A 24,558-nucleotide genomic window follows, 5' to 3' on the forward strand; every position below is an offset into this window, starting at 1 on the left:
TCTCGTCCCGCCCCCTGCTCCTGGCCCCGCCCCCAGCTCCCCGCTGCCCCCTTCACCTGCCGGCCCGGCCCCGCCCGCCGGCTCTCGCCCCGCCCCCTGCTCCTGGCCCCGCCCCCAGCTCTCCGCTGCCCCCTTCACCTGCCGGCCCGGCCCCGCCCGCCCGCTCTCGTCCCGCCCCCTGCTCCTGGCCCCGCCCCCAGCTCTCCGCTGCCCCCTTCACCTGTCGGCCCGGCCCCGCCCGCCCGCTCTCGTCCCGCCCCCTGCTCCTGGCCCCGCCCCCAGCTCCCCGCTGCTCCCTTCACCTGCCGGCCCGGCCCCGCCCGCACTCCGAGCCATGCCGCGGCCGCAGCTGTGCGGGCGGCTCCGGTACCGGGGCGGCTCCCGCGGGCCCCGCCTCAGTCTCCTGCACCTGAAACTCACCGACCCGGCGCTGCGGGCGCTGCGGACCTGTCAGCGGCTGCAGGTGGGGCCGGGACCGGGTCAGCGCTCTCCTCCCCCCCCCCCCCGGGCCGGGACCGGGTCAGCGCTCTCCTCCCCCCCCCCCCCGGGCCGGGACCGGGTCAGCGCTCTCTCCCCCCCCCGCCCCCCGGGCCGGGACCGGGTCAGCGCTCTCCCCCCCCCGCCCCCCGGGCCGGGACCGGGTCAGCGCTCTCCCCCCCCCGCCCCCCGGGCCGGGACCGGGTCAGCGCTCTCCCCCCCCCCCCCCGGGCCGGGACCGGGTCAGCGCTCTCCCCCCCCCGCCCCCCGGGCCGGGACCGGGTCAGCGCTCTCCCCCCCCCCCCCCCCCCCGGGCCGGGACCGGGTCAGCGCTCTCCCCCCCCCCCCCCCCCCGGGCCGGGACCGGGTCAGCGCTCTCCCCCCCCCCCCCCCCGGGCCGGGACCGGGTCAGCGCTCTCCCCCCCCCCCCCCCGGGCCGGGACCGGGTCAGCGCTCTCCCCCCCCCCCCCCCGGGCCGGGACCGGGTCAGCGCTCTACCCCCCCCCCCCCGGGCCGGGACCGGGTCAGCGCTCTCCCCCCCCGGGCCGGGACCGGGTCAGTGCTCTCCCCCCCCGGGCCGGGACCGGGTCAGCGCTCTCCCCCCCCCGCCCCCCGGGCCGGGACCGGGTCAGCGCTCTCCCCCCCCCCGCCCCCCCCCGGGCCGGGACCGGGTCAGCGCTCTACCCCCCCCCCCCCCGGGCCGGGACCGGGTCAGCGCTCTCCCCCCCCCCCCGGGCCGGGACCGGGTCAGCGCTCTCCCCCCCCCGGGCCGGGACCGGGTCAGCGCTCCCCCCCCATAGCACTGGCCGCAGCCGGGGGGGTTTTGCCGGAGGGGCACTAGAACTGGACGGGACCAGGCGCCGCCGTCCCGGCTACGGGAGTCCGCCACAGCCGCTCTCAGGTGCTGCCCCTCAGCCTGGTCTCCCCGGGCAGCCCCCGGCCCCCAGCCGGGCTATGGGAGTTTGCTGGGACAGAGCCGGTCTGGACCCGGCGGGGGGGGGGGGCAGCTTCTCACTGCACCTCTGTCTGTTTGCAGGGCTCAGCCCAGCCTGTCGTTGCCTTCCAGGGGAGCCAGGGGGTAAGTGGGGGGCCCTTGGGGGTGAGGATGGGGCCCGGTGCCAGCCCCTGTGGCTTTCCACTGCCCCTTCTGCAGCCTGGCTCGGTCCCGCTCCGGCCCCTTGGGCTGGGCGCCAGGGCCTTGCTGGTGGACGCTGCTGGGCAGGTGGGCGCGCGCTCCATGGGCCCCGGCCTTGGCAGGCCAGGCTGGTCCCTGGCCCCTGCCCTGGAGCCTCGGGCTGCCCCTGCAGGACCACAGGCCGGGGGCCTGCAAGGGTCTGGGCGCAGTTGTGCTGGAGAGGGGTGCACCACAGGCCTCCCCAGCCCCTCCGAGCTGGAGCTTGCAGGGCCCAGGGCTCTGCCAGGGGGGTGGGAGGGAGGGTGGGCAGATGAGGGCACTGGGCGGGTGGGAGTCAGGCTGCAGCTATAGGGGGCGGAGGGGCTTGGCAGATCTGCGCACTGCGGGGTTGGGTCAGGGTGCAGCCCTGGAGGTCGGGGGGGGGGGGGGGCTTGGCAGATCCGGGCACTGCGGGGGGGGGGTGTCAGGGTGCAGCCCTGGAGGTCGGGGGGGGGGCTTGGCAGATCCGGGCACTGCGGGGGGGGGTGTCAGGGTGCAGCCCTGGAGGTCGGGGGGGGGGCTTGGCAGATCCGGGCACTGCGGGGGGGGGGGGGGTGTCAGGGTGCAGCCCTGGAGGTCGGGGGGGGGCTTGGCAGATCCGGGCACTGCGGGGGGGGGGGTGTCAGGGTGCAGCCCTGGAGGTCGGGGGGGGCTTGGCAGATCCGGGCACTGCGGGGTTGGGTCAGGGTGCAGCCCTGGAGGTGGGGTGGGCTTGGCAGATCCGGGCACTGTGGGGGGGTGTCAGGGTGCAGCCCTGGAGGTGGGGGGGGCTTGGCAGATCCGGGCACTGCGGGGTTGGGTCAGGGTGCAGCCCTAGAGGTCGGGGGGTGCCGCAGCTTGGGGCGCTGCAGGCTCTGGCCTGGCCGAGTCTCTCCCCTGCTGTTTTCTGGGGGCTCTGGGGTCGGGGATTTGCTTCCTTCCCTCTGGCTCCAGGGCACAGCACCTCAGCTGTGTCCTTGCTAACTAGCTCTGCAGGGGATTCCTGGGGAAGCTGCTACCGCAGCTCACAGGAGGGTCCCTCCGGCCTCGCTGAGCAAACACAGTAACAGCCCCCGGTGTGGCCGGGCGGGCAGGGTGGGGCTGCCAGCTCCGCCTGGCCAGCTGGGATGAGCACAAGGAGAGCTGGCCCCACCAGGCTGGGATGCCTGCCCATGTACCCCCCAAAGGTGGGGGCTGGGAGCACGCCTGCCTCGTAACTCCCCACCTGAGCTGGGGCACAGAGCCCCTGCTTGGCCAGTATCTCCTGCCCGGGACACCAGACCCACCTCTTCTGATCCTCCCCTTGCTATGCCTCCGCTCAGCCCCCCACCCCCCGGCTGGATCTGTCCCAGCGCCGCAGGGGTTAACGCTCTGCCCGTGAGCTGCCCCGGAGAGCTGCTGCTAAAAGCAGCCTGCAGCCCCTGGGAAGTGCTGTGCCAATTAGATGGGGCACTGCTGGGACCCTTTGTGTGTAAACATGGGGTCTGGGGAGCCCCCAGTCTCCCTGCCTGGGGAGCCCGGCGTGTGTGCGGCAGGGCGGCGCCCAAGCCCTGGCTCTCTCCACAGTACATCAAGATCCCCGGCAGCCCTGGGACGGGCGCTCGCCTCTTCACCTTCTACCTGTCCCGCTACAGCAAGGACAAGCCCCAGGCCAGCTTCGACTGTGTGCGGCAGTACGTCTCCAGGTGAGCGAGGCCCTGGGGCGGGGCTGAGGGCTTGTGGGGACCTGCCCTGGCCAGGCAGCTCCAGGGGGCAGGTAGGGGGCAGGCTGTCTCATGATGCACCTGCCTGGCCGTGCTGTCTGGGGCCGGTTGTGTGTGGAGCTGCAGCCCCTGCCAGGGACGGGATGTTGTCCTCTGGACAGCGTGGGAGGCGGCAGTGTCCGTGCTGCCCGGGGCTCTCGCTCGGGGAGCCCCAAGCCAGCCCGGGGCCCTATGGGCCTACTGCCAGCCTCCCCTCCAGATCCTGCCACGGAGACAGGGAGGGAGGCAGCAGGGCCCACACGCCCCCGACTCCCCTTCCTTCCCAGCCCCTTGGAGCCAGCGCTGGGTCTCGCCCTCCCGGGGAGCCGTGCAGTGTCACCGCTCCTTTAGGCTGCAGCTCCGGCCCAGTGGCTCAGCGAGGCCCCTCGCGTGGTGCTGGGCAGCCGGGGCGACGGCCGCTGGCAGACAGCACAGGCCTTGGGTAGCCCAGCGCCGTCTGTCCTGCTCCACCAGGAGCCCGCGGCCCTGGCCTTAGTTTGTCCCTCAGCCCGCCGTGCTCCTGCAGGCCTTTCCCAGCTGGGCAAACCGGCATGGCTTGCAGCCGAGGGGGCCATCTGTGGCCCTTAGTTCTGGTGACTGGATTTGCCGTTGTCTTCATGGACTCCCTGTTGACAGGGGGGCACCTTTCATACCCGTGCCAAAGCCTTTCCCACCCCCTTGTCAACAACACAGCATCTAAGGGAAACTGAGGGACGCAGGCCCGTCATACCAAGCGCCGCCCCAGAGTTGCTGTGGGGAGCGGCTGTGTTGGGCAGGGTCTGGGGGTGAGACAAGGCAAAAGCCCTTGGCTGCCCTGCTGGGTGATGGTGAGCGCCAGGGCCCCGTGGGTGGTATGGGGCTCCCTCCCTAGCAGGCTGCTCGGGGCCTGGCCAGTGACACAGGCTCCGTGCCCCAGGCTGGGGCGGAAGCAGCTGGACTGTGTGGGCAGCATCCAGGAGAAAATCACGGTCTGCGCCACAGACGGCTCGTGCCAGCTGACGCAGGAGCGCGTGTCCCAGGCGGAGGCGGCGTGGAGCAGAGCTGCCAGCGAGATCAAGCCGGAAGCCCCGGGCCATGGTGAGGCCGGATCCCGCAGATTCAGGGTGCGGCTCATGAGGGGTGCTGACCTGGAGGAGTGGGGGCACCCAGAGAGCAGAGCAGCCCCTCCCTCTCTGCAAAGGCCCCAAGGCAGCGGGTGGCCTGAGTGCTGGCAGCTGGCCCGGGGCGGCACCCAGAGCCCACCTCCCCCAGCGCTCTGCCCTGGTCTGCTGGGGGGGGGGAACTGGGGTGCGGGCTCGGAGACAGTTTGGATGGAGACAGGCTCTGGGGGGGGAGGTGGGTGCTGGAGGGGAGGCGGGTACGGGGGGAGGGGTGCAGCCCTGGAGGGAACGTGGGGGTAAGAGGGGAGGGAGGGCTCTGGGAGGGGAGGCGGGTACGGGGGGGAGGGGGAGGGGGAGGGCTCTAGGAGGGACCGTGGGGGTGAGAGGGGTCTGGGGTGCAGGCTCTGCCGCGGGGGTGGCAGGACCCCTGGGAACGGCGGCAGGCGGGCGGGGCCGGGGAGGCGGGCATGAGGGGGGAGGCCTTGGGGGAGGGCTCTAGGAGGGACTGTGGGGGTAAGAGGGGAGGGAGGGCTCTGGGAGGGGAGGCGGGTACGGAGGAGAGGGGGAGGGGGAGGGCTCTAGGAGGGACCGTGGGGGTGAGAGGGGAGGGAGGCGGGTACGGGGGGGAGGGGGAGGGCTCTAGGAGGGACCGTGGGGGTGAGAGGAGAGGGAGGCGGGTACGGGGGGGAGGGGGAGGGCTCTAGGAGGGACTGTGGGGGTGAGAGGGGAGGGAGGGCGGGTACGGGGGAGGGAATGTGGGGGCGAGAGGGGAGGGAGGGCTCTGGGAGGGGAGGCGGGTATGGGGGAGAGGGGGAGGGCTCTAGGAGGGACCGTGGGGGTGAGAGGGGAGGGAGGCGGGTACGGGGGGAGGGCTCTAGGAGGGAATGTGGGGGTGAGAGGGGAGGGAGGGCGGGTATGGGGGGGAGGGGGAGGGAATGTGGGGGCGAGAGGGGAGGGAGGGCTCTGGGAGGGGAGGCGGGTACGGGGGAGAGGGGGGAGGGCTTTAGGAGGGACCGTGGGGGTGAGAGGGGAGGGAGGCGGGTACGGGGGAGAGGGGGAGGGCTCTAGGAGGGAACGTGGGGGCGAGAGGGGAGGGAGGGCGGGTACGGGGGGAGGGCTCTAGGAGGGACCGTGGGGGCGAGAGGGGAGGGAGGCGGGTACGGGGGGGAGGGCTCTAGGAGGGAACGTGGGGGCGAGAGGGGAGGGAGGGCGGGTACGGGGGGAGGGCTCTAGGAGGGACCGTGGGGGCGAGAGGGGAGGGAGGCGGGTACGGGGGGGAGGGCTCTAGGAGGGACCGTGGGGGCGAGAGGGGAGGGAGGGTGGGTATGGGGGGGAGGGCTCTAGGAGGGACCGTGGGGGCGAGAGGGGAGGGAGGCGGGTACGGGGGGGAGGGGGAGGGCTCTAGGAGGGACCGTGGGGGCGAGAGGGGAGGGAGGCGGGTACGGGGGGGAGGGCTCTAGGAGGGAACGTGGGGGCGAGAGGGGAGGGAGGTGGGTACAGGGGGGAGGGCTCTAGGAGGGAACGTGGGGGCGAGAGGGGAGGGAGGCGGGTACGGGGGGGAGGGCTCTAGGAGGGACCGTGGGGGCGAGAGGGGAGGGAGGGCGGGTACGGGGGGAGGGGGAGGGCTCTAGGAGGGAACGTGGGGGCGAGAGGGGAGGGAGGGCGGGTACGGGGGGAGGGGGAGGGCTCTAGGAGGGAACGTGGGGGCGAGAGGGGAGGGAGGGCGGGTACGGGGGGAGGGGGAGGGCTCTAGGAAGGAACGTGGGGGCGAGAGGGGTCTGGGGTGCAGGCTCTGCCGTGGGGGTGGCAGGACCCCTGGGAACGGTGGCAGGCGGGCGGGGGCGGGGCCGGGGAGGCCCCTCTCCAGTGCCCCGTGGGGAAGGCGAGGCAGGATCCAGCCCAGCCCCCCGGCAGGCGAGGCCGTTAGCGCCGCCCGTCTCCCTTGGCAGGTCAGCGTGTCGCCAGCCCCACGGAGCCGGGCGGAAAGGGCTCGGCGGGGAGCAGCAGCCGCCGTCCCCAGGGGCCCGAGCGCGGGGCTCTGGCCACGTGCCTGGTGCAGCTCCTGGCCCTGCGGCCCCACTGCAAACACCAGCTCCTGGAGCGGCTGGCCAGGGCGCAGGGCGGCCGGCTGGCCAGGGCGCAGCTGCTGCCTCTGCTGTCGGAGGTGAGTGGGGGGGGGGGCGTCTCCGGGCCCTGGGCTCCGCGTGGTCGTGATGGCTGCTGGTCCCTGCAGGTGGGGCAGCTGGGCCCCCGGCGGGGCAGCTACCGGCTGAAGGAGGAACTCTTCGGGCAGGTGCAGGAGGACTGGCTGGGCTACACGCCCGAGGAGCGGCAGCTGCTGCGCAGGTGAGGCCCGGGGCCGGGGGCAGGGCGTGGGGATGCAGCCAGGTGGTTCTCCCCTTGCTCCCTGCTGCCCTCCGGCCAGAGCCTTGGCCGAGGCGCCACCGAGCCCCTCTCCTCTCCCCTGCTGCAGGAGACGGGCCCGCAGAGCCGAGGCCAGGCCCTTCCTGGCGCCTCTGGAGTGCCCCTCGTGCCAGAGAGCCGGCGGGCGGCCCCTCGGCGTGGTGAGTAGCAGGGCCTGGGCCCGGGCCCACGGCCACCCCCCACCTGACCCTGCCAAGGCTGAGCATGGGCCCTGCGAGCAGACTCATTAGCCCAGGTGCAGATTTGCATAACGGCAGGCGCCCGGATTGGAAGGGGTGTTGGTGCCACTGTCCCCAAGAACTCAACACCCCCGCCACCCTCCTGCCTGCCCTGGGGCCAGGCTCGGGCTGAGAGCCACTGACCCTGCCTGGAAACAGGGTGGGAGGAAAGGCCGGCCGGCCTAGAGCAGGGGTGAGCACCCAGGCCAGCGCTGGGGGGGAGGTGGGCCCCCGTTCTGGGCTGGGGCCTGCGTTGGGGGGCTCTGGGCACGCCCTGCAGCTGGGTTTGTCTTTCAGCAGCGCCTGGCCGTGCTGGGTGCCGCGGACGCAAGGGGGCTGAAGCAGCCCTGCCCCCTGGAGCCCCCGCCCGGCTCCCTGCAGGAGCCTGAGCTGCTGAGCTCCGAGGAGGAGCCGAGTGAAGGGGAAGGGGGTGACGAGTGGGAGGAGGCAGCTCTACGCCTGGAGCAGCACCTCTCTGCCCTGCCAGGTGAGGGGCTGCGCTGCTCCCGGCCCCCCACCCCCAGGGTTGGGGGGTGACAAGTGAGGTTCATGTCAGCCAGAGGTGGGGGGGGAAGAGGCTGTGGCCCCAAAGCAGCAGCTAGAGGCCAAGGGGCAGTCTCTCACTCCATGGCCAGCAGGGGGTGCCCTGGCAGGGGGAGGGGCTCTAGTTCTCTGCCCCCTGCCCACTGGGGAGAGGGGTGACTGGCCCCTGCCTGGACAGCTCCTGTCCTGGGCTGTGCGCGGTGGGAGCGGGTCATGGCCAGCCCCAGTACCCTGCCCCACCAGGCCCCGTGTGGGGCACGTGGCTTCGCAGGCAGAGGCTGGAGCTAGAAGGGAAATTCACTGGCGAGTTTCTACCTTCATGTACCTAATGATGCTTCCACCCCAGACAGCAGCCCCCTGCCAGGCCCCCCTGCCTCCCTGGCGGAGCTCCCCGACTACTGCCGGTAAGCATGAGCTGCCACTCCTGCACAGCCCTACCCCCACTCCGACCTGGGGGTGGAACTGGAGTCCCACCAGTGGCGATGCAGCAGCCTGGCCTGAGCTCGCTGCTTGGGTGTGGGGCAGCGACCGCGCTGGCCTGGGCCCTCTGGCATGTGCCCTGCTGCTCAGTGGCTTCTCCCATGGGGTAGGACGTACAGAGCCATCTGCTCCGTGGAGCAGCAGCAGGCCTACGCCGAGGCCTTCAGGGCGGATTACGCTGAGTACCGGCGCCTCCACGCCCGGGTCGGGCACGTCAGCAGGACCTTCGTCCACCTGGGAGCCAAAATCAAAGGGCTGCCCCCTGGGTCGCCAGAGCGCAAGGTGAGGGGGCGGCGCTGGGCAGGGCAGGGGCTGCAGCCCTGGGGCCTGTGCTGAGTCTGCTGTCTTGCTCTGCAGGTGGTGGAGGAGCGAATCTTGCAGGAATACCAGCGGCTCAAGCAGGTGAGGCTGGGCACGTGGGGGGACGGGGCCGGGTTCCCTGGCAGGCGCTGACCTGGGCTCTCTTGCAGACCTACCCCAGCTACAGGAAGGAGAAGGACCGGTGCGAGTATCTTCACCAAAAGCTGTCCCACATCAAGGGCCTCATCCTGGACTTTGAGAAGACAGGGGCGGCCTAAGAGCCCCCAGGGCAGGGGCTCTGAGCCTGCAGCCTCCCCCAGCAGGAGCCAGGCCCTGGTGGTTCTGTCCTGGCAGGGTAGCTGCAGGACAGAGCATGGCCCAGGCCCAGGCCATCTCTACCTGCTCCCACAGAGCTCAGGGCTCTGCTCTAGGGCCAGCCTGGGCCCTTTGGGCTGCAGGGCAGGGCTCAAGGACGGGGCCGGTGGGCTCCACCAGCATGGCCCGAGTCCCTCCTGTGCTGCCCTGGCGCACAGCAGCCATGGCTGAGCTGCTGTCCTGGCCCCAGGGGCTGAGCAGGGATGCCCTGCAGGTGCTACCTTGCCCGGGGCAAGGGTGGGCACAGGCCTGGGCTGGGGCACCAGTGCCTAAAGCCTGCGCCTGAGGGAGGGGAGACAAGGCTGTAACTGCCCTTGGACCAGCCAGGGCCACGGCAATAAACAAGAGCTCAGCACGGTGTCCTGTGGTGCGTGGCTTGGGGGGCCCAGAACCGCCGTTCCCACCTCCAGCAGCCCCCTTACCGCCAGCTGGGAACTCCAGCCCCTGCAGGGCCAATGGCCACCCTGTGCCCCAGCCCCACTAGGTCTCCCCTCTCGTGGCCTGGGGTTCGGCGCAGCAGCAGGGCAGGCCCAGGCTGGGCAGCACGAGCCCTTGGCACTCGGGTACCAGCCAGGACAGGGCTGCGCCCGGCACAGCTGGGTGGGTTGAAGGGTCCATTTTATTGTCTCACTTCTCCACATGTACAAAAAAATTAGAAAATAACCCATCTCCCCCCTCCCCGCCCCCACCGCCCAGGCCTGGGGCAGCAAATCAAACAAGTAGGTACAGCAGTTGGGTCCCTCCAGCCCACGGGGCACTGGGCACGGTTTCTCCACGGCCCCCGCCCCTCCTCCACCACCAGGGAATTGAGCAGCTGGACACTTCACAGGTCCTCTTGGGCCTTCTTCCTTTTCTTGGGCTTTTCCTCCTCCTGCAGCACGGGGGGGCTGGTGGCCTCCCGCTTCAAGTAGCTAACGAAGTCGCTCACCTCCCGGCCCCCCTGCAAACAGCACAAGAGCTTGGACCTGCCCCATGGCCTCCAGAGGCACTGCCCCTGCCCCCGCTCTGAGCTGCACAGCCAGCCCCCAGCCCCGCAAGCAGCCACTCACCTCATACTTCTTTGGATTCTGCTTGTTACCAGCTGGCGCAAAGTAGATGGTGGGGAAGCTGGGGAGAGAAGACAGCTCTCAGCGCTGTGCTCAGCCTTCCAGCCCCACGCAGGGTCCTCCCACGGCCAATCGCCGCCTGAAGGAGGGGCCAGGGCATGGCCCAGCAGACAGCCACGGGCCCAAGGACAGGTTCTGCAGGGCTCAGACCAAAGGCCCATCGGGCCCAGCACCCACAGCAGGGAGTATCAACGGGCCCTTTCCTGCTGCCCACGCCCAGCTTCTGGCAAGCGGAGGCTGCACGGGAAGCTGCGCTACAGGAGCAGGGGCAGACGCTTTCAGTGGAGTTGTGCCAGGTCCGAATGCTGCTCTGGAGCAAGGCACGGCTCCAGCCACTACGACCACTGAGCCCCGAGCCGGCCTCGCCCGCCTCCCGCAGTGACTGGTGCAGACTGCCCCTGCCGCCACGCCGGCGCACTTACCCTCGCACTTCGTACGGAGACGGCACATCATTGGCTGTGGCGTCCATCTTGGCTATGACAATGTTGGGGTCTTTGCTGAGCTGTGGGCAGGAGCGAGCCGATCACCACTAGGCCGAGAGGGGCTCTTGGCCAGAGGCGCTATGGTAATACTAGCAGTCCAAGCACTGGCCTGAGGCCCTGGCAGGACAAGGTCAGGCTGCTCTGGGCAGTAAGGAGGGTGCAAGCTACGGCCAGAGATACACAGGCAGGAATAACTTTCAGGCCCTCAGGCACCCTGGCTGACTGGTAACAGCCGTGTCTCCTCTGGGAGGCCATCCTTCCAGGGTACCCCTTCCTCCCGGCCTGCCAAGGCTTCCTGGGGGAGCAGTGCGAGGAACACTGTACCAGGCTCTGAGCCTCGCTGCAGCCTAATGAACAGGGTGTTACCACAAACCAGAGCCATTCCAGTGAGTGTAGACAGCTGGGTGCACTTCTCCCCCGGGACTGGGAGAACGGGGGCTATGGGCGACAAAGGACGACAAAGGACAGACAAGGGATGGAAGTGACTGGTCACTCGACTAGCCGCCCACCTCCCTTGCTGCCGCAGAGGCAGAGGCAGGAGGAAAGCGGAGCCAGTGCCAGGGGGAGCTGGCTTAACTGGTTCCCCCCAGCACCATCTCCACAGGGGGCAGGGGAAGCCTGCAATCAGCTGTCCGGCCTCTCACAGGGTCCCCCCTGCCGCGCCTCTGCCTTTGAAGTGTGCAAGAGCCTGCCAGCTCTCAATACATTTAAAAGGCAGGGCCCAGCCCAGGAGCTAACCCCACTGTGGCTCCCCCGCTTATCGACGACTCGATGGAAAATCCAGCCACTAGTCGATGAATTTAACACCCCGGGACGGGCAGGCATCTGTCTAGGAGGGACTGGGAAGAGGGCAGGGACCTGCTGCCACTCGGGGCCAGTTACTGGCCAGGGAATGCCGATGTGCCATAGCCGACCCCAGCACCAACACCATTCTCCAGCCAGGCTCAAAGGAGACGCTCTAGGTTCCAGGGCGGGGAGAAGGCAGAAGAGGCTGACTACTCCTGGCCAGTGCCGGTTTGGAGAGCCGTCAGGAGGCCGAGGTCTTGCCAGCTGAGCGCAGCCCCCTGGGACAGAGCGGTCTGCAGGACGCCTGCTGCACGCACAGTGGACAGGCAAGGGCTCCAGGCCTACCTTTTCTCCCAGTTCCTTGTACTTGGGCTCCAGGTTCTTGCAGTGGCCACACCACGGCGCATAGAACTCGATCAGAACATCTTTGCCCTCCGCATTGACAACGTCCTCAAAGTTTTCAGCGACCACCACCTGCAGATTGCATTCCCTGGAGTAGCAGCCCCATGCGGTAGCCTGGGAGCCAGCCCAGAAGGCTCCACATGCATGGTCCCAGCTGGGGGCCACAGCCCCGTGGCCCTGGGCTGAGCAGCACTCACCTTCACAGGGCCATCATTGCTCTCGGGGATGGGCTCCGATTTCAGGTACTTCTTCAGGCTGCCAGCAAAGTAGTCCTGCAAGAATCTCTCCAGGGCTCTCCCATCGCGGCTACAAAGCAAACGCAGGTGACGCTTGAGAGCCAACGCGCCCACATGTCCCAAGACAGCTTGTCCTGCCCGCAGACAGCAGCATACCCAGAAGCCGCTTGGCTCCTGAGCCTCTGTGCCAAACCCAAGAGCCACATGGCCACTCAGCCTGCAGCCCATCTCCTGGGGGGGAAACGTGGGCAGCAGGCATGCCTGACCTACTGGGGGAACGGGCACCCCGCAATGTCTCACACCCTGGCTTTTCAGGAGAGTTCAGCCCTGTCATTTTCTACCCCAGTCTCCACCTCGTGTGTGACGGAATGAAACCGCAACCCCTCACGTAACCCTCCCACGGCCTGTAAGGGCCCACGGGCAGGCGCGGGCTACAGCCACCGCTGCTGCCTTGCCACACCACGCACAGCTCAGGTTTCCTCCCAGCAAGGCCAGCAGAGGGTTTGGCTGGGACTGGACCCGAGGGGGCACCAGGCCCAGGACTTACGAGAATTCCTCCTGCATGACGTATTTCTCTCCCTTGGCGGTTCGGATGGCAGCGACAGGAACCTCGCCCGTGCTGCTGTCCAGGCCAAACTCGGAAAGCTCATGGCCAAAAGTTTTTCGATTAGCAACAGCAAAATGCAGCACGTGTCCCGCATTCAGGAACTTCTGCGCCACCATCATCACTCTGAGGAAAGCAGAGGAAATGGTGCTGTTACGCCTACAGACTGCAGGAGCACCGCCTCTTCCCAGCTGATCGTGAGCAGCCAGAGACAAGAACGTGTGGGGGAGCTGCTGGGTCGGAGGTTCTGCAGAGCAGTAACAGGAAAGAACGACCCATGCTACTAAGCTGGGTGTAGCCTAGGGATCTCCCAATGCATAGTGCAAGGAGCCTCTCTTCTGCATTTCATGTCCTCGAGCCCCTCCGTCAGCTCCGCCCAAGCAGGGCCCTGGCGGCGGCAGCGAGAGGAGTACAAAGCATGGCAGTGAGCATGAGCCTCAGTGTGCTGACAGAGCTCCTGAGAAGGGTGGCCTCAGCTGCACACGCGCGAGCTGGCCGCCCCGCTATGGAAACACCCACTGCTTGCTGCAGACGCATGAGCTGGGAGAGCCAGGCTTCCGGAGTCAGGAGGGGCCTGTAGCGCCTGGCTGCAGAGGCAGCATGCCCTGCGGCCAGAGCCATGCGAAGGCAGATTTTACCGGAGTCCAGCACGATTCCCGAGTTTGCCCACGGGAGGCAGCGTTCTGCTACGCAAACAGGACCCACCCAAACCCGTGCGCAGCCGAGGGGAGAGACTGGAGGCGGATCCACCTTCCTCTGCTCACCTGTTGCGCCAGTAATTGGAGCCCTTGGCATTCTTCTCGTAGTCCACGTCATAATACGCCACCAACAAGTCCTTCCCTTGGATCAGGTCTTTGTTATCTTCTGTCATATGTGGACAGATGCCAAAGCTAGCAAGAAAAGCAGCGATTAGAACCTGCAGCACACCAAGCCCCCAGGCCTGAACTGCTGAGATCCAGCAGGCCTGAGAAGCGTTTTCTTCCAGGTAGCTCATTGTGCGTCAGGCCCATCCAGATTCTGCTACCGTGGCTGGCCAGACAGTCACACCTGGGTTTGGATCAGATTAGGGACCTACTCTTGTGCATTACAAACACTGACCTACGCTGAGCGAGCAAGCCAGGGGCCAGAATGCCAGCTCGACGCCCAGCAGCCACTGAGTGCAGAGAACCCAGCGGAGCGTGAACGACGGGCGGCAGCACTAGCTATCCACAAGCCACCCACCCTAGGCGTCACTCACATGTTCTCCTGGATAAACTTCTTGACCTTGCCACTGGTGATTGTGTCCTCGGTGTACCGCAAAGTGCTGTCCTCAAACTTGTTTGCCAGGTGTTGGGGACGGAACAAGACAAGACCCCTGAGCAGAGATGGGGAACAGGTGAAACTGAGGAACTAGCAGCCTCAGGGTAAGTGAGAGGCAGAGTTGTAGACCCCGACCCACTACAGCCTTTCGAAGTACACTACGGGCTCATCCACGGGCTGCCCAAAGCTACCTGTGGCCCAGGTTTGGGCAAGATGTCTGGCATCCCCCTCCTCTGCCCCATGGTGACAAGGGAAGACCAGGGCTGGTCATAAAGGAAAAACACAGTCCAGGTCCTCCTACAGTAGCAACTTTCCATGGAAGGCAGGAATTGACACAAACAGCTCAGCAGGCCCCATGGTGATTTTACAGGTGTTTCCAGGTAAGCGTCTCTCCCCCATCCCTCCCCAGAAACACGACCCACTCGCAGTAGCTCCTGGTTCTGGGGGCTCAAGGGCCCAAGAGCAGGATGGAGCCAGGCTGGTCCAAGGCCGTTCAAGGACCCAGCAGGGCTAATTTTAGAGTAACACAGCTGCCCTCATTTCCCACAGCATAACCATGGGCCAGAGCCACTTACTCGCCATCTGGCTCATATTTCTGGATCAGCTCCTCCTCGCTGGTGTGTGCAAAGCGGTAGCTCTCTCGCAGGTTGCTAGCTGCTTTCATGAACTCTGTATACGCGTCACCAAATGCATCTTTGAAGAAGCCTGGAGCAAAGCAAGACAGTGACCCTGCAGAATCTCTGCCTCAGCAGACACCAGTTCGCTAACTGACTTGACCCTGCCTGCCTAAGAATCTGTCCCTTCCGAACGGGCTCTTCTCTGCCCAGCTCAACCTCCTCTGTTCGGCAAGGAGCGGACCAGCATTTCCTTCCTCCTGTGTGCCAGCAGGAGCCAGACCAATCCCCAGCCGCAGCCCTCGCCCTCCCCAGGAGCCAGCTGAGCGCGACAGACCGTTAACCGGTAAGCTGAGGCTTACTGGTTACACTCCAACACCACTAACCCTGACTCTGAAGGGAAAAGCCAACCCTTTCTGCACACCAAGGCAGTATTCTCAGCTAATCTCACCGCTTGCCTCCTCAGATATACTGGTGCTGGGCTATTTCCCTCCAGGCAGCTTTGGCACACCTCTGCTAAGGCAGAGTTCCCTCAATGGCTGGGTCGTAGATCGGAGCCAGACCCTGACATTTAGCAAGCCCCTTCATGGTACCCCAAAGATTAAGAAACAGGGATCTAAAATCCTTACCCAGTCAGAGTGGGTGTCAGTGCACGAGTGTTTTGGGGTGAAATCAGGATACTCTGTGCAGGGCATCTTGCGATATAATCCTGGATGTTCACATGTGGCTCCAAGAGCCCAAAGCAATGAGCTTTGAGTGGCGAGTGGGTGGGAGGGGACTGCTAAGTGGGTTCGCCCAAGGAGGGGTAGGTCTCTTGCTATTTACAAGCTTGAGAGCAGTAGCAACTTGCTTTGGAAGTCCCTGGCAGACTTGGAAGGCAGGACTCGCCCAGGACGAGGTCTCCAATGTGGCGTAGAGGCTGTGTTGGCCCGTGCTACTCACCCACCACAGAAGCATCTTTGTCACGGATGAATTTCTCAAAGTCTGCCACAGAGCGGAGAGCCACTGAGGCAGGCCCTGCCTGTTTCTTGAGGTGACTGACAATCCCATCTGAGAAAGGAGGAAGAGAAGTACACAGCAGCGTTAGAATGATGCCTTTTATGGACTTCTAGGCAGATTCCAAGCTTCTAGGTGCAGAAACAATCCCTGTCCACCTGCCTGTTCAGCTAAACAGGACCCCAGGCAAGTCTCAAAGCAAACAGGTACGCATCCCAATCGCACTGTGGAACTGCTATGAAAGCCAGTTGAGCTGGAAGAGATCCATAGAGGACTCCCAGAGTACGAACACCCCCCGCAGGACCTGTTCACCTCTTACTCCTTCTCAACGAGTTACATACCTTGCAGGCTTTGCAACAAGCTTAACTGGATTTTAACCAGCTAAATGTTGTGATGAGCATCGCAGCATACGGGGTTACATCAACAGCGTCTTTGCATATATTCTGAATTCTGACCTTGGAGCACTAAGCTAGCAGCTCTCAACCTTTCCAGACTGTTGTACCCCTTTCAGGAGTCAGATTGTGTCTTGCATGCCCTAAATTTCACCCTGCTTAAGAACTAGTTGCTTGAAAAATTAGACCAAATACAAAAATGTTACAGCCCACTTACTGAAAAATGCGTACTCACTTTTACCTATAATAAATCAATTGGAATATTGTACAGGCAGTCCCCGAGTTACGCGGATCCAACTTATGTCGGATCCACAGTTACGAACGGAGCTTTTCTCGCCCCGGAGGACGGGAGCGGCAGGACGCCCAGATGCGCCGTGGTCCCGCCGCCCGTGTCCTCCGGGGTGAGAAAAGCTGCTCCACGTCTCCCTGGTCTGCCGGGGGAGGGGGACCCCCCCAGCAGACCAGAGAGACGGGGAGCAAAGCCTCGAGGACACCGGCAGCGGTACAGCCGCAGCTGGCCCCCCCAGCAGACCAGGGAGATGCGGAGCAAAGCCGCGGAGGATGCGGGCGGGACCGCGGTGCGTCTCGGCGGTCCCGCCACCCGCGTCTCCTTGGTATGCTGGGGGGCGGGGGCGCAGCTAGTGCACCCCCCCACCCCAGCAGACCAGGCTTTTCTCACCGACGACGCCTGGGGTAGAGCAGCTGGGGCGCTGCCGCGTTGGTCCCGCACCGCTGTTCCTCGGCGCTACTGGACCAACCCAGCAGCACCCCAGCTGCTCTGCCCCAGGCGTCCCCAAGTCAGCCGCTGCTGAAACTGACCAGCGCTGACTACAGGAACCTGGAGGCAGAGTTGGGGACACCTGGGGTAGAGCAGCTGGGGTGCTGCCGGGTTGGTCCCCGCAGCGCTGAGGTGCGGCGCTGCAGGGACCAACCCGGTAGCACCCCAGCTGCTCTGTCCCAGGCGTCCAAATTCAGCCGCTGTTGAAACTGATCAGCGGCTGAGTCCAGGAAGCCCAGGGCAAAGCAACTCTGCCTCGGGCTTCCTGTAGTCAGCCACTGGTCAGTTTCAGCAGCGGCTGAATCTGGACGCCAGTTCCAACTTACATACAGATTCAACTTAAGAACAAACCTACAGTCCCTATCTTGTACGTAACCCGGGGACTGCCTGTACTTACATTTCAATGTACAGGACACAGACCAGTAAAAACAAATTGCTGTCTGTGGAAAATCTTAGTTTCTACTGACTTTGCTAGTGATTTTCATGTATGTGCTCTAGCACTAGGCAAATATCTAGCTAGGTTGATACACCCACTCTGCCTTCCTCCTGGAGTGTGCGTGCCCCTGGTTGCTTAGTGCAGTGGTTCTCAACAAGGAGCCTTGGGCAGCAGGTGCACTGCAGTGGAATTTAGACACTAGGCAGATGCCTTTTTGTACCAGGCTAATGAAGTTAACACCTGTTCCCTCCTTCCCATGCTTTCAGCCCTCCCACAGCTGGCCACATGCTGCAGGCAAGGTAGGCTTGCAGTGTAGGGATGTTACAATTCGATCAATCAACTAATTGAATACTCAATGGAATTTCCATTAACTATTCAATTACAGACAGTCCCCGGGTTACGTACAAGATAGGGACTGTAGGTTTGTTCTTAAGTTGAATTTGTATGTAAGTTGGAACTGGTACATATTGTAGGGAAACTCTAGCCACACATTTCTCCAGAGCTCAGTTTTATTCTCCCACACCTCACTTCCCTCAGTCCTTTATTCTCAAGCTGAGGTGCCTGCTGAGAAAAGCCGCTCCGCGTCTCCCTGGTCTGCTGGGGGGACGCGCTAGCTTCGCGTCTCTCTGGTCTGCTGGGGGGAAGCAGCTAGTGCGGGGTTGCCTCACCCCGTTTGTAAGTAGGGATCCGATGTAAGTCGGATCCATGTAACCCGGGGACTGCTTGTAGTCGATAAGGGCATATCTGCTTTGAAATGTAGCAAGAGCCTGCCCAGCTGTTGCTACATTTCAAAAGGCGGCAGTGCCATGCTGGGGACTCCTGTACATTTCAGGAGCTGGAGGGAACCAGCTTTTAAGCCGGCTCTCCCCTCAACACTCCCTCCCCTTGCTGCCTCTTTCTGATAGAGGCGGCAAGGAGGGGGAAGCAACCAGTCAACTAGTCGCTTACATCCCTACTGCAGTGCCTCATCTTTACCAGGAACCCGTTACATACTCAGCTCTCCAGGGCTTCCATCCAATCTCCCTATACTTTTTCCACCATGTGTGGAATTAATTTTGTTCTGTGCATCAAGGCATGTGTGGATGTGCACCACCAGCAGAAACACATGCATGGGCACTGTGCTAATCAGCTGGGTGGCATTTGAATCTCTCCTGAGCAGCTGCCCCAGTGTTCAGCTTTCCGGAGGAACGTAAAACCCCGTTTCATTGGGTAACTGGTTCAAAATCACATTGAACGGGTGGGCTGCTCTGGCCACTGGGCTGGAATAGCCCCTGCCTGCAGTGAGCCCCTCCTGATTAACTGGCTCACCATCCACATCCCTCGTCTACCGGGAACACGGCTTCCACCCCATCTCCCTCGCCCCTCACAGACAAGTCAAGCCTAGTAACTCTTGGCCACACAGCCAGGATACTCCCACCTCCATGGCAACAGGTCAAGCTCAATCAAGGAGCAGGCCGTTCCTTACCAGCTGTCCTGGGACCATCATAGGCCCCTGCCTCTTCACCATCTCTAAAAATCTTCAGGGTAGGGTAGCCACTGACACCGTATTTGTTACAGGTGTTTGAGTTTGCTGTACAGTCAACCTGAGGAAGAGAGATACTGCTCCTTAACACCGCGACAGTCCTGCAGTGTCAGCACGCGGCACAAATGAGAACCTGGGCACATGGCAGCTTCCTTACGGAGCAGAGAAACACAGAAAGATCTGCAGCAGATGGTACCCATGGTCTGGAAGCTTATAGGCCAGATTTCTGCACCCACGGGGTGGCTGGGAAGCCTGAAGACAGTTAGCCTGGCTAACAGGGCTAGGGAAGCACATTCTGGAAGACAGACACACGGCCATGCACCCTGACGTTCAAGCAGCCAATGTAACAGTGCCTAGAGATGGCTAAAACAGAAGAAAGCCCAGCGGGGCCAAGAGGAGTCAATGGGAACAGGGCGGATGAGAAGACAACTACAGCGAGGCACTGGCTTAGTGGATTAGGGCTCCTTTTACTTCTTAACCTCCTCCTCATGAGAGAGCTTCCCTTGAAAGCAGCCCCCCGCCCCCCGGCAGTGCTGTATGCACATCTCTGCGTGGGCCAGCTGGAATAAGCTAAGTCGGGCCTTCGAGGGCTCCTCCGTCACCAGTTAAGAGAGAGGGAGTTTGCTTGCATGCAGACTCCTTCCTGGTATTCTGGATTCTGCAGGGGGAAGGGCAGGAGAGGCAAGCACGTTAGAAGGCCTCCCAGCCCCCTACATCTGTGGTAAGTGACACTCTGTCATTTACCACAGATACACTTTTTTGCACACAAGTACCCAGGACTCGAGACAGACGAGGGGCGTGTATTTCATTCCAACAGGAAAGGGACCGGCTTTGCAGCTTGCCTTGTGTAGGAACTGACCCCTCCTATCCAAGAGCGATGGATGCCCAGAGCTCTCCAGGCAGCTGCAGCCCTGCAAATCTGGGGAGATCTGCTTTAGAGCTGCAGGGCTCCGCAGCTGCAGCTGTGAATGCAGAAAGCCACAGCTCCTTTCTGCAGCTGCGGGTCCAGGGCTCTACAGCCAGCACGCTACTTGTGCAACGCTGCCTTCCGTGGGGGGAAATCTGCGTAAGGTCTGGGGCAGGACCCAGGCCTCAAGGCCAGTACCACTCCTCAGATCCTCCTAACGGACCAGCGGGCAGCCCCCTCTGGCAGGGCTGCAGGAGGGGAGCGCCAAGGGTCTCCAGCCTGGGCAGTGCAGTGGAGAGGACAGCACAGCAAAAGCTGCTGTGTTGCTCTGCTTCCTGCAGCTCCCACTGCTGCCGGGAGTGCAGGGGAGCCTAGCCCCTGCTGCCACCCTGCGCCAGGCCCCCGGTAACCTCCAAGGCCACATCCCTTGGGGGTAGGGATGCAATGGGGAAAGGGCAAGGTAGGGGCAGGAAGAGGTGGAGCAAGGGCTAGGGGAAGCCACAGGGACTCAGAGGACTGCTGTAGACCATCCCCTCAAAATGGAGCAGAACAGAAACCCACACCCTCACATTTATGAAGCAGAGAAAATTAAGTCAGACCCCAAATCTCCATGGAAACCCTGGAAGCACTCGTCAGGGCACACCCCCAAGCACAGGTATCAAATCTGCCTGCGCCAAACACCACTTAAATCCACCACAAAACATTCCAGCCCAATCAGAGCAGGGAACCTGCCACAGACCAGTTAACACAGACCAGGTCCTCACCTTTACGAGAGGGACAATTCCTTTCAGTCTGGTAGCAGCAGCCTCATACTCAGGGGCTAGTCGTTTGCAGTGCCCACACCTGAAAAGGAAGTGACAGATTACAAAGAAATGCCTCCCCACAAGTGGGCAGATGCCACGTTTCCAGTTACAAAGGATTGCCACAGGGCCACGGACAACTGACCCTAACAGTCTGCACAGAAACAATGAGGCTTCCAAGGATTTTCAATTTGGAGCTCAGACAAAAACTGAGGGAAAGAAATGGGGAAATCACATGGACTTTAATCCTCCCCATATTCTTGAGCTCCACTCTTGGAGCAGAGTGGGAAGAAAACAACATGTTGACCTTCCCAGAAATATTACTGTATTTGCTAGACTATATGCCAGCGTGTTCCTCTCTTCCTGAAGCTGCTCAACAACGCTAACTTAATTCTAGTCAGCTCAGTGGGCAGGAGTTAAGTCTGAAATCAAGTATTAATCAATCATCCAGTCAAGATATTTAGCTACTGCAAATGGACCTGCCATGTCCTCACTTTCTGTTCATTTCAGGCTAAGAGACGCAGGAATAAGACTTAAGATACACACACTAATACCATAACTTAATTTTCAGTACACTAGCTATAGGATCACAATAACATTTGATGCATAATACAGGCCTGAAACACATGGCAAGTTGTATTTGCAGCTCTTAGACAGTGAACTGCTTTCTAGTTTACAAACTTCTGTAGTTTTCAACAGCAGATACATTAAATTGATTTGAATAATCCTGGCAGTTGAGTATCAGAGGGGGAGCCGTGTTAGTGTGAATCTGCAAAAGCGATGAGGAGTCCTGTGGCACCTTATAGACTAACTGAAGTGTAGGAGCACATGCATCTGACGAAGTGGGTCTTTGCCCACGAAAGCTTATGCTCCTACACTTCAGTTAGTCTATAAGGTGCCACAGGACTCCTCGTCGCCTGGCAGTTGAGTAACGCCATACAGAACTGAAAGTAAAAATAAACCTCTATTTTATCATCCCAGCTAATCAGTAACACACACTAACAAAATGGCGACATTAGTCAAACATCTTCTGTTGCCAATAACATTATCCATGACACATTATAGCTTTCCATCTTTTGGCAAGGTTTACTGAGATATATATTGCAAAATCCAGTGGCACAGAACAAAGGGGACTATATCCATGATACCTAGTTCAAAAGTTCCAAGAAATCCTAGGTTTCTTTTGCTCTCTTCCTCAAACCAAAATGAAAGCCTGTCCATTTCTCCTTACTTCAAAAGAATCCATATAAGTGACCAAGATTTGCTGCTCCACTTGTCACAAACAAGGTATTAATACATTGGTTTGGCTACATAAATGTACTCAGTGAGTTGCTGACATTCACTACTCCATAGAGTCAAGGGAATGTTTTGCTTTTAATATGTGAAGATTAGGAAATACTCATATTTCTGAAGCTGCATACCAATTCAGAAGTATAAGGCTACGTCTACACTGCCAGCTTCTTGCACAAGCACTCTTTTGCGGAAGCATTCTTGTGCAAAAACTCTTTCACAAGAGAGAGTCTACACCGCCATGTGCTTTTGCGCAAGAGCATCCATGGCAGTGTAGACGCTCTCTTGCACAAGAAAGCTCTGATGGCCATGTTAACCATCGGGCTTTCTTGCGCAAGAAATTCATGTTGCCTGGCTACACTGGCCTCTTGTGGAAGAGCTCTTGCGCAAGAGGGCTTATTCCTCGTGGGGAGAGGAATAACTCCTCCCGAAGAGTTCTGAGGAAGTGGGTCTCTGCCCACGAAAGCTTATGCTCCAACACTTCAGTTAGTCTATAAGGTGCCACAGGACTCCTCGCCAGACTAACACGGCTACCACTCAGATACTCTTCCAGAAGAGGCCCTGTTTTCCGACGCCGTCCTGTACATGTACTGCTGGAAGAACGCTCTGTGGTAGGCAGCCGGCAGGTTTCTGTGGAAGAAGGGCTACTCTTCCGCAAGGAGCTGCCAGTGTAGAAGCAGCCTAAGAGAACGCATGACCCCCCCCCCCAAGGTGCAGGGAACGGGACCCCCCCGCGGGGCATCCACCAACGACTCATCTTCTAAGCCCCTAGTGGCAAAGCCTCAGCCCCAGCCCACACAGAAGCTGCGGTTCCCGCTAGAAACCCGTGACCAGCCGGGGGACCGGGGCCGGAGCCGGGGGGGGGACACCTAGGGGGCGGGGCTCACCAGGGCATGTAGAACTCCACCAGCACCAGCCCCAGCCGGGGGAATCGGGGGGCTGGGACGCGGGGGACCTGGGGGCGGGGCCGGAGCTCACTAGGGCGCCTAGAAATCCCCCAGCACCAGCCCCGGCTGGGGGCGGGGGGACCTGGGGGCCGGGCCAGAGGCCGGGGCTCACCAGGGCGCGTAGAACTCCCCCAGCACCAGCCCTGGCCGGGGGGCGGTGGTGGGGGTGTGGGGGTCGAGAGGGGCGGGGCCTAGGGGCGGGGCCAGGGCTCACCAGGGTGTGTAGAACTCCCCCAGCACCAGCACCAGCCCCGGGCGGGGGGGGGGGGGGGGGGTCGAGAGGGGCAGGGTCTGGGGGCAGGGCCAGGGCTCACCAGGGCCCGTAGAACTCCCCCAGCACCAGCCCGGGGGGGTCGAGAGGGGCGGGGCCTGGGGGCGGGGCTCACCAGGGCGCGTAGAACTCCACCATCACCAGCCCGGGGGGGGGGGGGGGGGTCGAGAGGGGCGGGGCCCGGGGGCGGGGCTCACCAGGGCGCATAGAACTCCACCAGCACCAGCGGGGGGGGGGGGGGGGGGGGGGGGGGAGGAGTCGAGAGGGGCGGGGCCAGGGGCCGGGGCTCACCAGGGCGCATAGAACTCCCCCAGCACCGGCCTGGGGGGGTCGAGAGGGGCGGGGCCAGGGGCCGGGGGCGGGGCTCACCAGGGCGCGTAGAACTCCACCAGCACCGGCCCGGGGGGGTCGAGAGGGGCGGGGCCAGGGGCCAGGCTCACCAGGGCGCGTAGAACTCCACCAGCACCGGCCCGGGGGGGTCGAGAGGGGCGGGGCCAGGGGCCTGGGGCCGGGCTCACCAGGGCGCGTAGAACTCCACCAGCACCGGCCCGGGGGGGTCGAGAGGGGCGGGGCCAGGGGCCAGGCTCACCAGGGCGCGTAGAACTCCACCAGCACCGGCCCGGGGGGGTCGAGAGGGGCGGGGCCAGGGGCCTGGGGCCGGGCTCACCAGGGCGCGTAGAACTCCCCCAGCACCAGCCCGGGGGGCGGGGGGGTCGAGAGGGGCGGGGCCAGGGGCCGGGGGCGGGGCTCACCAGGGCGTGTAGAACTCCCCCAGCACCAGCCCGGGGGGGGGGGGGTCGAGAGGGGCGGGGCCAGGGGCCGGGGGCGGGGCTCACCAGGGCGCGTAGAACTCCACCAGCACCAGCCCGGGGGGGGGGGGGGGCGGGGGGGTCGAGAGGGACGGGGCCAGGGGCCGGGGGCGGGGCTCACCAGGGCGCGTAGAACTCCCCCAGCACCAGCCCGGGGGGGGGGGGGGTCGAGAGGGGCGGGGCCAGGGGCCGGGGGCGGGGCTCACCAGGGCGCGTAGAACTCCCCCAGCACCAGCCCGGGGGGGGGGGGGCTCGAGAGGGGCGGGGCCAGGGGCCGGGGGCGGGGCTCACCAGGGCGCGTAGAACTCCACCAGCACCAGCCCGGGGGGGGGGGGGTCGAGAGGGGCGGGGCCAGGGGCCGGGGGCGGGGCTCACCAGGGCGCGTAGAACTCCACCAGCACCAGCCCGGGCCGCTCGGCCAGGCCGCTCTCGAAGTCCGAGTCCCCGAGCTCCAGCACGTCGGAGGCGCGGCCCGGCCGGGGGCCGAGGGCCAGGAGCAGCAGCAGCGCCGCGGGCAGGGGCGCGGGCAGGGCCATGGCGGGCGGGCGGCTCGGGGCGGGCGGCGGCTCCTGCTTCGCTTCCTCCGCGGCGGCGGCCCGACTCGACTCCGGCGGCGACAAGACCGGAAATCCCGCCCCCCGAACCGGATCTGCAGTGTGGCAGCCCCCCATTGGCACCCGAGTGGCGTGTCACGGAAGTGGGCGGCGCTTGTTGGACGCGGAGTCCCCGCCCCTCAGTCAGGTGCCCTATAAATAGCCTGGGCGACCAGCCCTCGCCGCAGAGCTGGCTGAAGCATAGCCCTGTAGTCATGGCAACCGGTGTGGGCCCGGATCGGCCACCTGCCCCGGGGAGCTGGTCGCCATGGCAACCGGTGTGGGCCAGCATCGGCCACCTGCCCGGGGGAGCTGGTCGCTATGGCAACCGGTGTGGGCCCGCAACGGCCACCTGCCCCGGGGAGCTGGTCGCTATGGCAACCGGTGTGGGCCAGCATCGGCCACCTGCCCGGGGGAGCTGGTCGCTATGGCAACCGGTGTGGGCCCGCAACGGCCACCTGCCCCGGGGAGCTGGT

At 64.0% G+C, this 24,558-nt stretch overlaps 2 protein-coding genes across 5 annotated transcripts; one reads left to right on the forward strand and one right to left on the reverse strand.

Moving 5' to 3' along the window:
• The first annotated feature begins 266 nt into the window (after nucleotides 1-266).
• Nucleotides 267-9,039, forward strand: ELL3 (elongation factor for RNA polymerase II 3). Of its 4 annotated transcripts, none has more exons than XM_075918383.2 (12): nucleotides 274-463; nucleotides 1,514-1,555; nucleotides 3,197-3,315; nucleotides 4,289-4,449; nucleotides 6,422-6,636; nucleotides 6,706-6,818; nucleotides 6,946-7,036; nucleotides 7,415-7,601; nucleotides 8,004-8,061; nucleotides 8,248-8,419; nucleotides 8,495-8,539; nucleotides 8,608-8,860. In XM_075918383.2, the coding sequence occupies exons 1-12, from the start codon at nucleotides 335-337 to the stop codon at nucleotides 8,713-8,715; spliced, it is 1,440 nt and encodes a 479-aa protein (XP_075774498.2). In that variant the 5' UTR covers nucleotides 274-334; the 3' UTR covers nucleotides 8,716-8,860. The 4 variants fall into 4 exon arrangements, with proteins under 4 accessions (XP_089638255.1, XP_075774495.2, XP_075774498.2 ...); XM_075918382.2 differs by having other exon boundaries at nucleotides 275-463; nucleotides 7,412-7,601; XM_075918380.2 differs by lacking the exon at nucleotides 7,415-7,601 and having other exon boundaries at nucleotides 268-463; nucleotides 8,608-9,039.
• Nucleotides 9,040-9,243: 204 nt separating this feature from the next.
• PDIA3 (protein disulfide isomerase family A member 3) lies at nucleotides 9,244-24,115 on the reverse strand. Its single transcript, XM_075918379.2, has 13 exons — nucleotides 23,865-24,115; nucleotides 20,137-20,215; nucleotides 18,409-18,526; nucleotides 15,284-15,391; nucleotides 14,303-14,432; nucleotides 13,666-13,782; nucleotides 13,193-13,318; nucleotides 12,372-12,554; nucleotides 11,786-11,894; nucleotides 11,532-11,660; nucleotides 10,341-10,420; nucleotides 9,862-9,919; nucleotides 9,244-9,752 (listed from the first exon to the last, which is right to left on the reverse strand). Exons 1-13 carry the CDS (start codon nucleotides 24,023-24,025, stop codon nucleotides 9,636-9,638), a joined length of 1,515 nt encoding a protein of 504 aa, XP_075774494.1. The 5' UTR covers nucleotides 24,026-24,115; the 3' UTR covers nucleotides 9,244-9,635.
• Between the last annotated feature and the right edge of the window lie 443 nt (nucleotides 24,116-24,558).

The sequence above is a fragment of the Pelodiscus sinensis genome, chromosome 14 (assembly GCF_052426305.1).
Source record: "Pelodiscus sinensis isolate ZL-2025 chromosome 14, ASM5242630v1, whole genome shotgun sequence".
NCBI classification, from domain to species: domain Eukaryota; kingdom Metazoa; phylum Chordata; order Testudines; family Trionychidae; genus Pelodiscus; species Pelodiscus sinensis.

Bases quoted from the DNA above. Each gene is read 5' to 3' on its own strand.
- ELL3 (XM_075918380.2), top strand. From the start codon at position 335: ATGCCGCGGCCGCAGCTGTGCGGGCGGCTCCGGTACCGGGGCGGCTCC. The intron at 464-1,513 runs GTGGGGCCGGGA...GTCTGTTTGCAG, and splicing joins GGACCTGTCAGCGGCTGCAG to GGCTCAGCCCAGCCTGTCGT. The intron at 4,450-6,421 runs GTGAGGCCGGAT...CTCCCTTGGCAG, and splicing joins GCCGGAAGCCCCGGGCCATG to GTCAGCGTGTCGCCAGCCCC.
- PDIA3 (XM_075918379.2), bottom strand. From the start codon at position 24,025: ATGGCCCTGCCCGCGCCCCTGCCCGCGGCGCTGCTGCTGCTCCTGGCC. The intron at 11,895-12,371 runs GTAAGTCCTGGG...TTTGCTTTGTAG, and splicing joins GTCATGCAGGAGGAATTCTC to CCGCGATGGGAGAGCCCTGG. The intron at 9,920-10,340 runs GTAAGTGCGCCG...TTCTCTCCCCAG, and splicing joins TCTCCGTACGAAGTGCGAGG to CTTCCCCACCATCTACTTTG.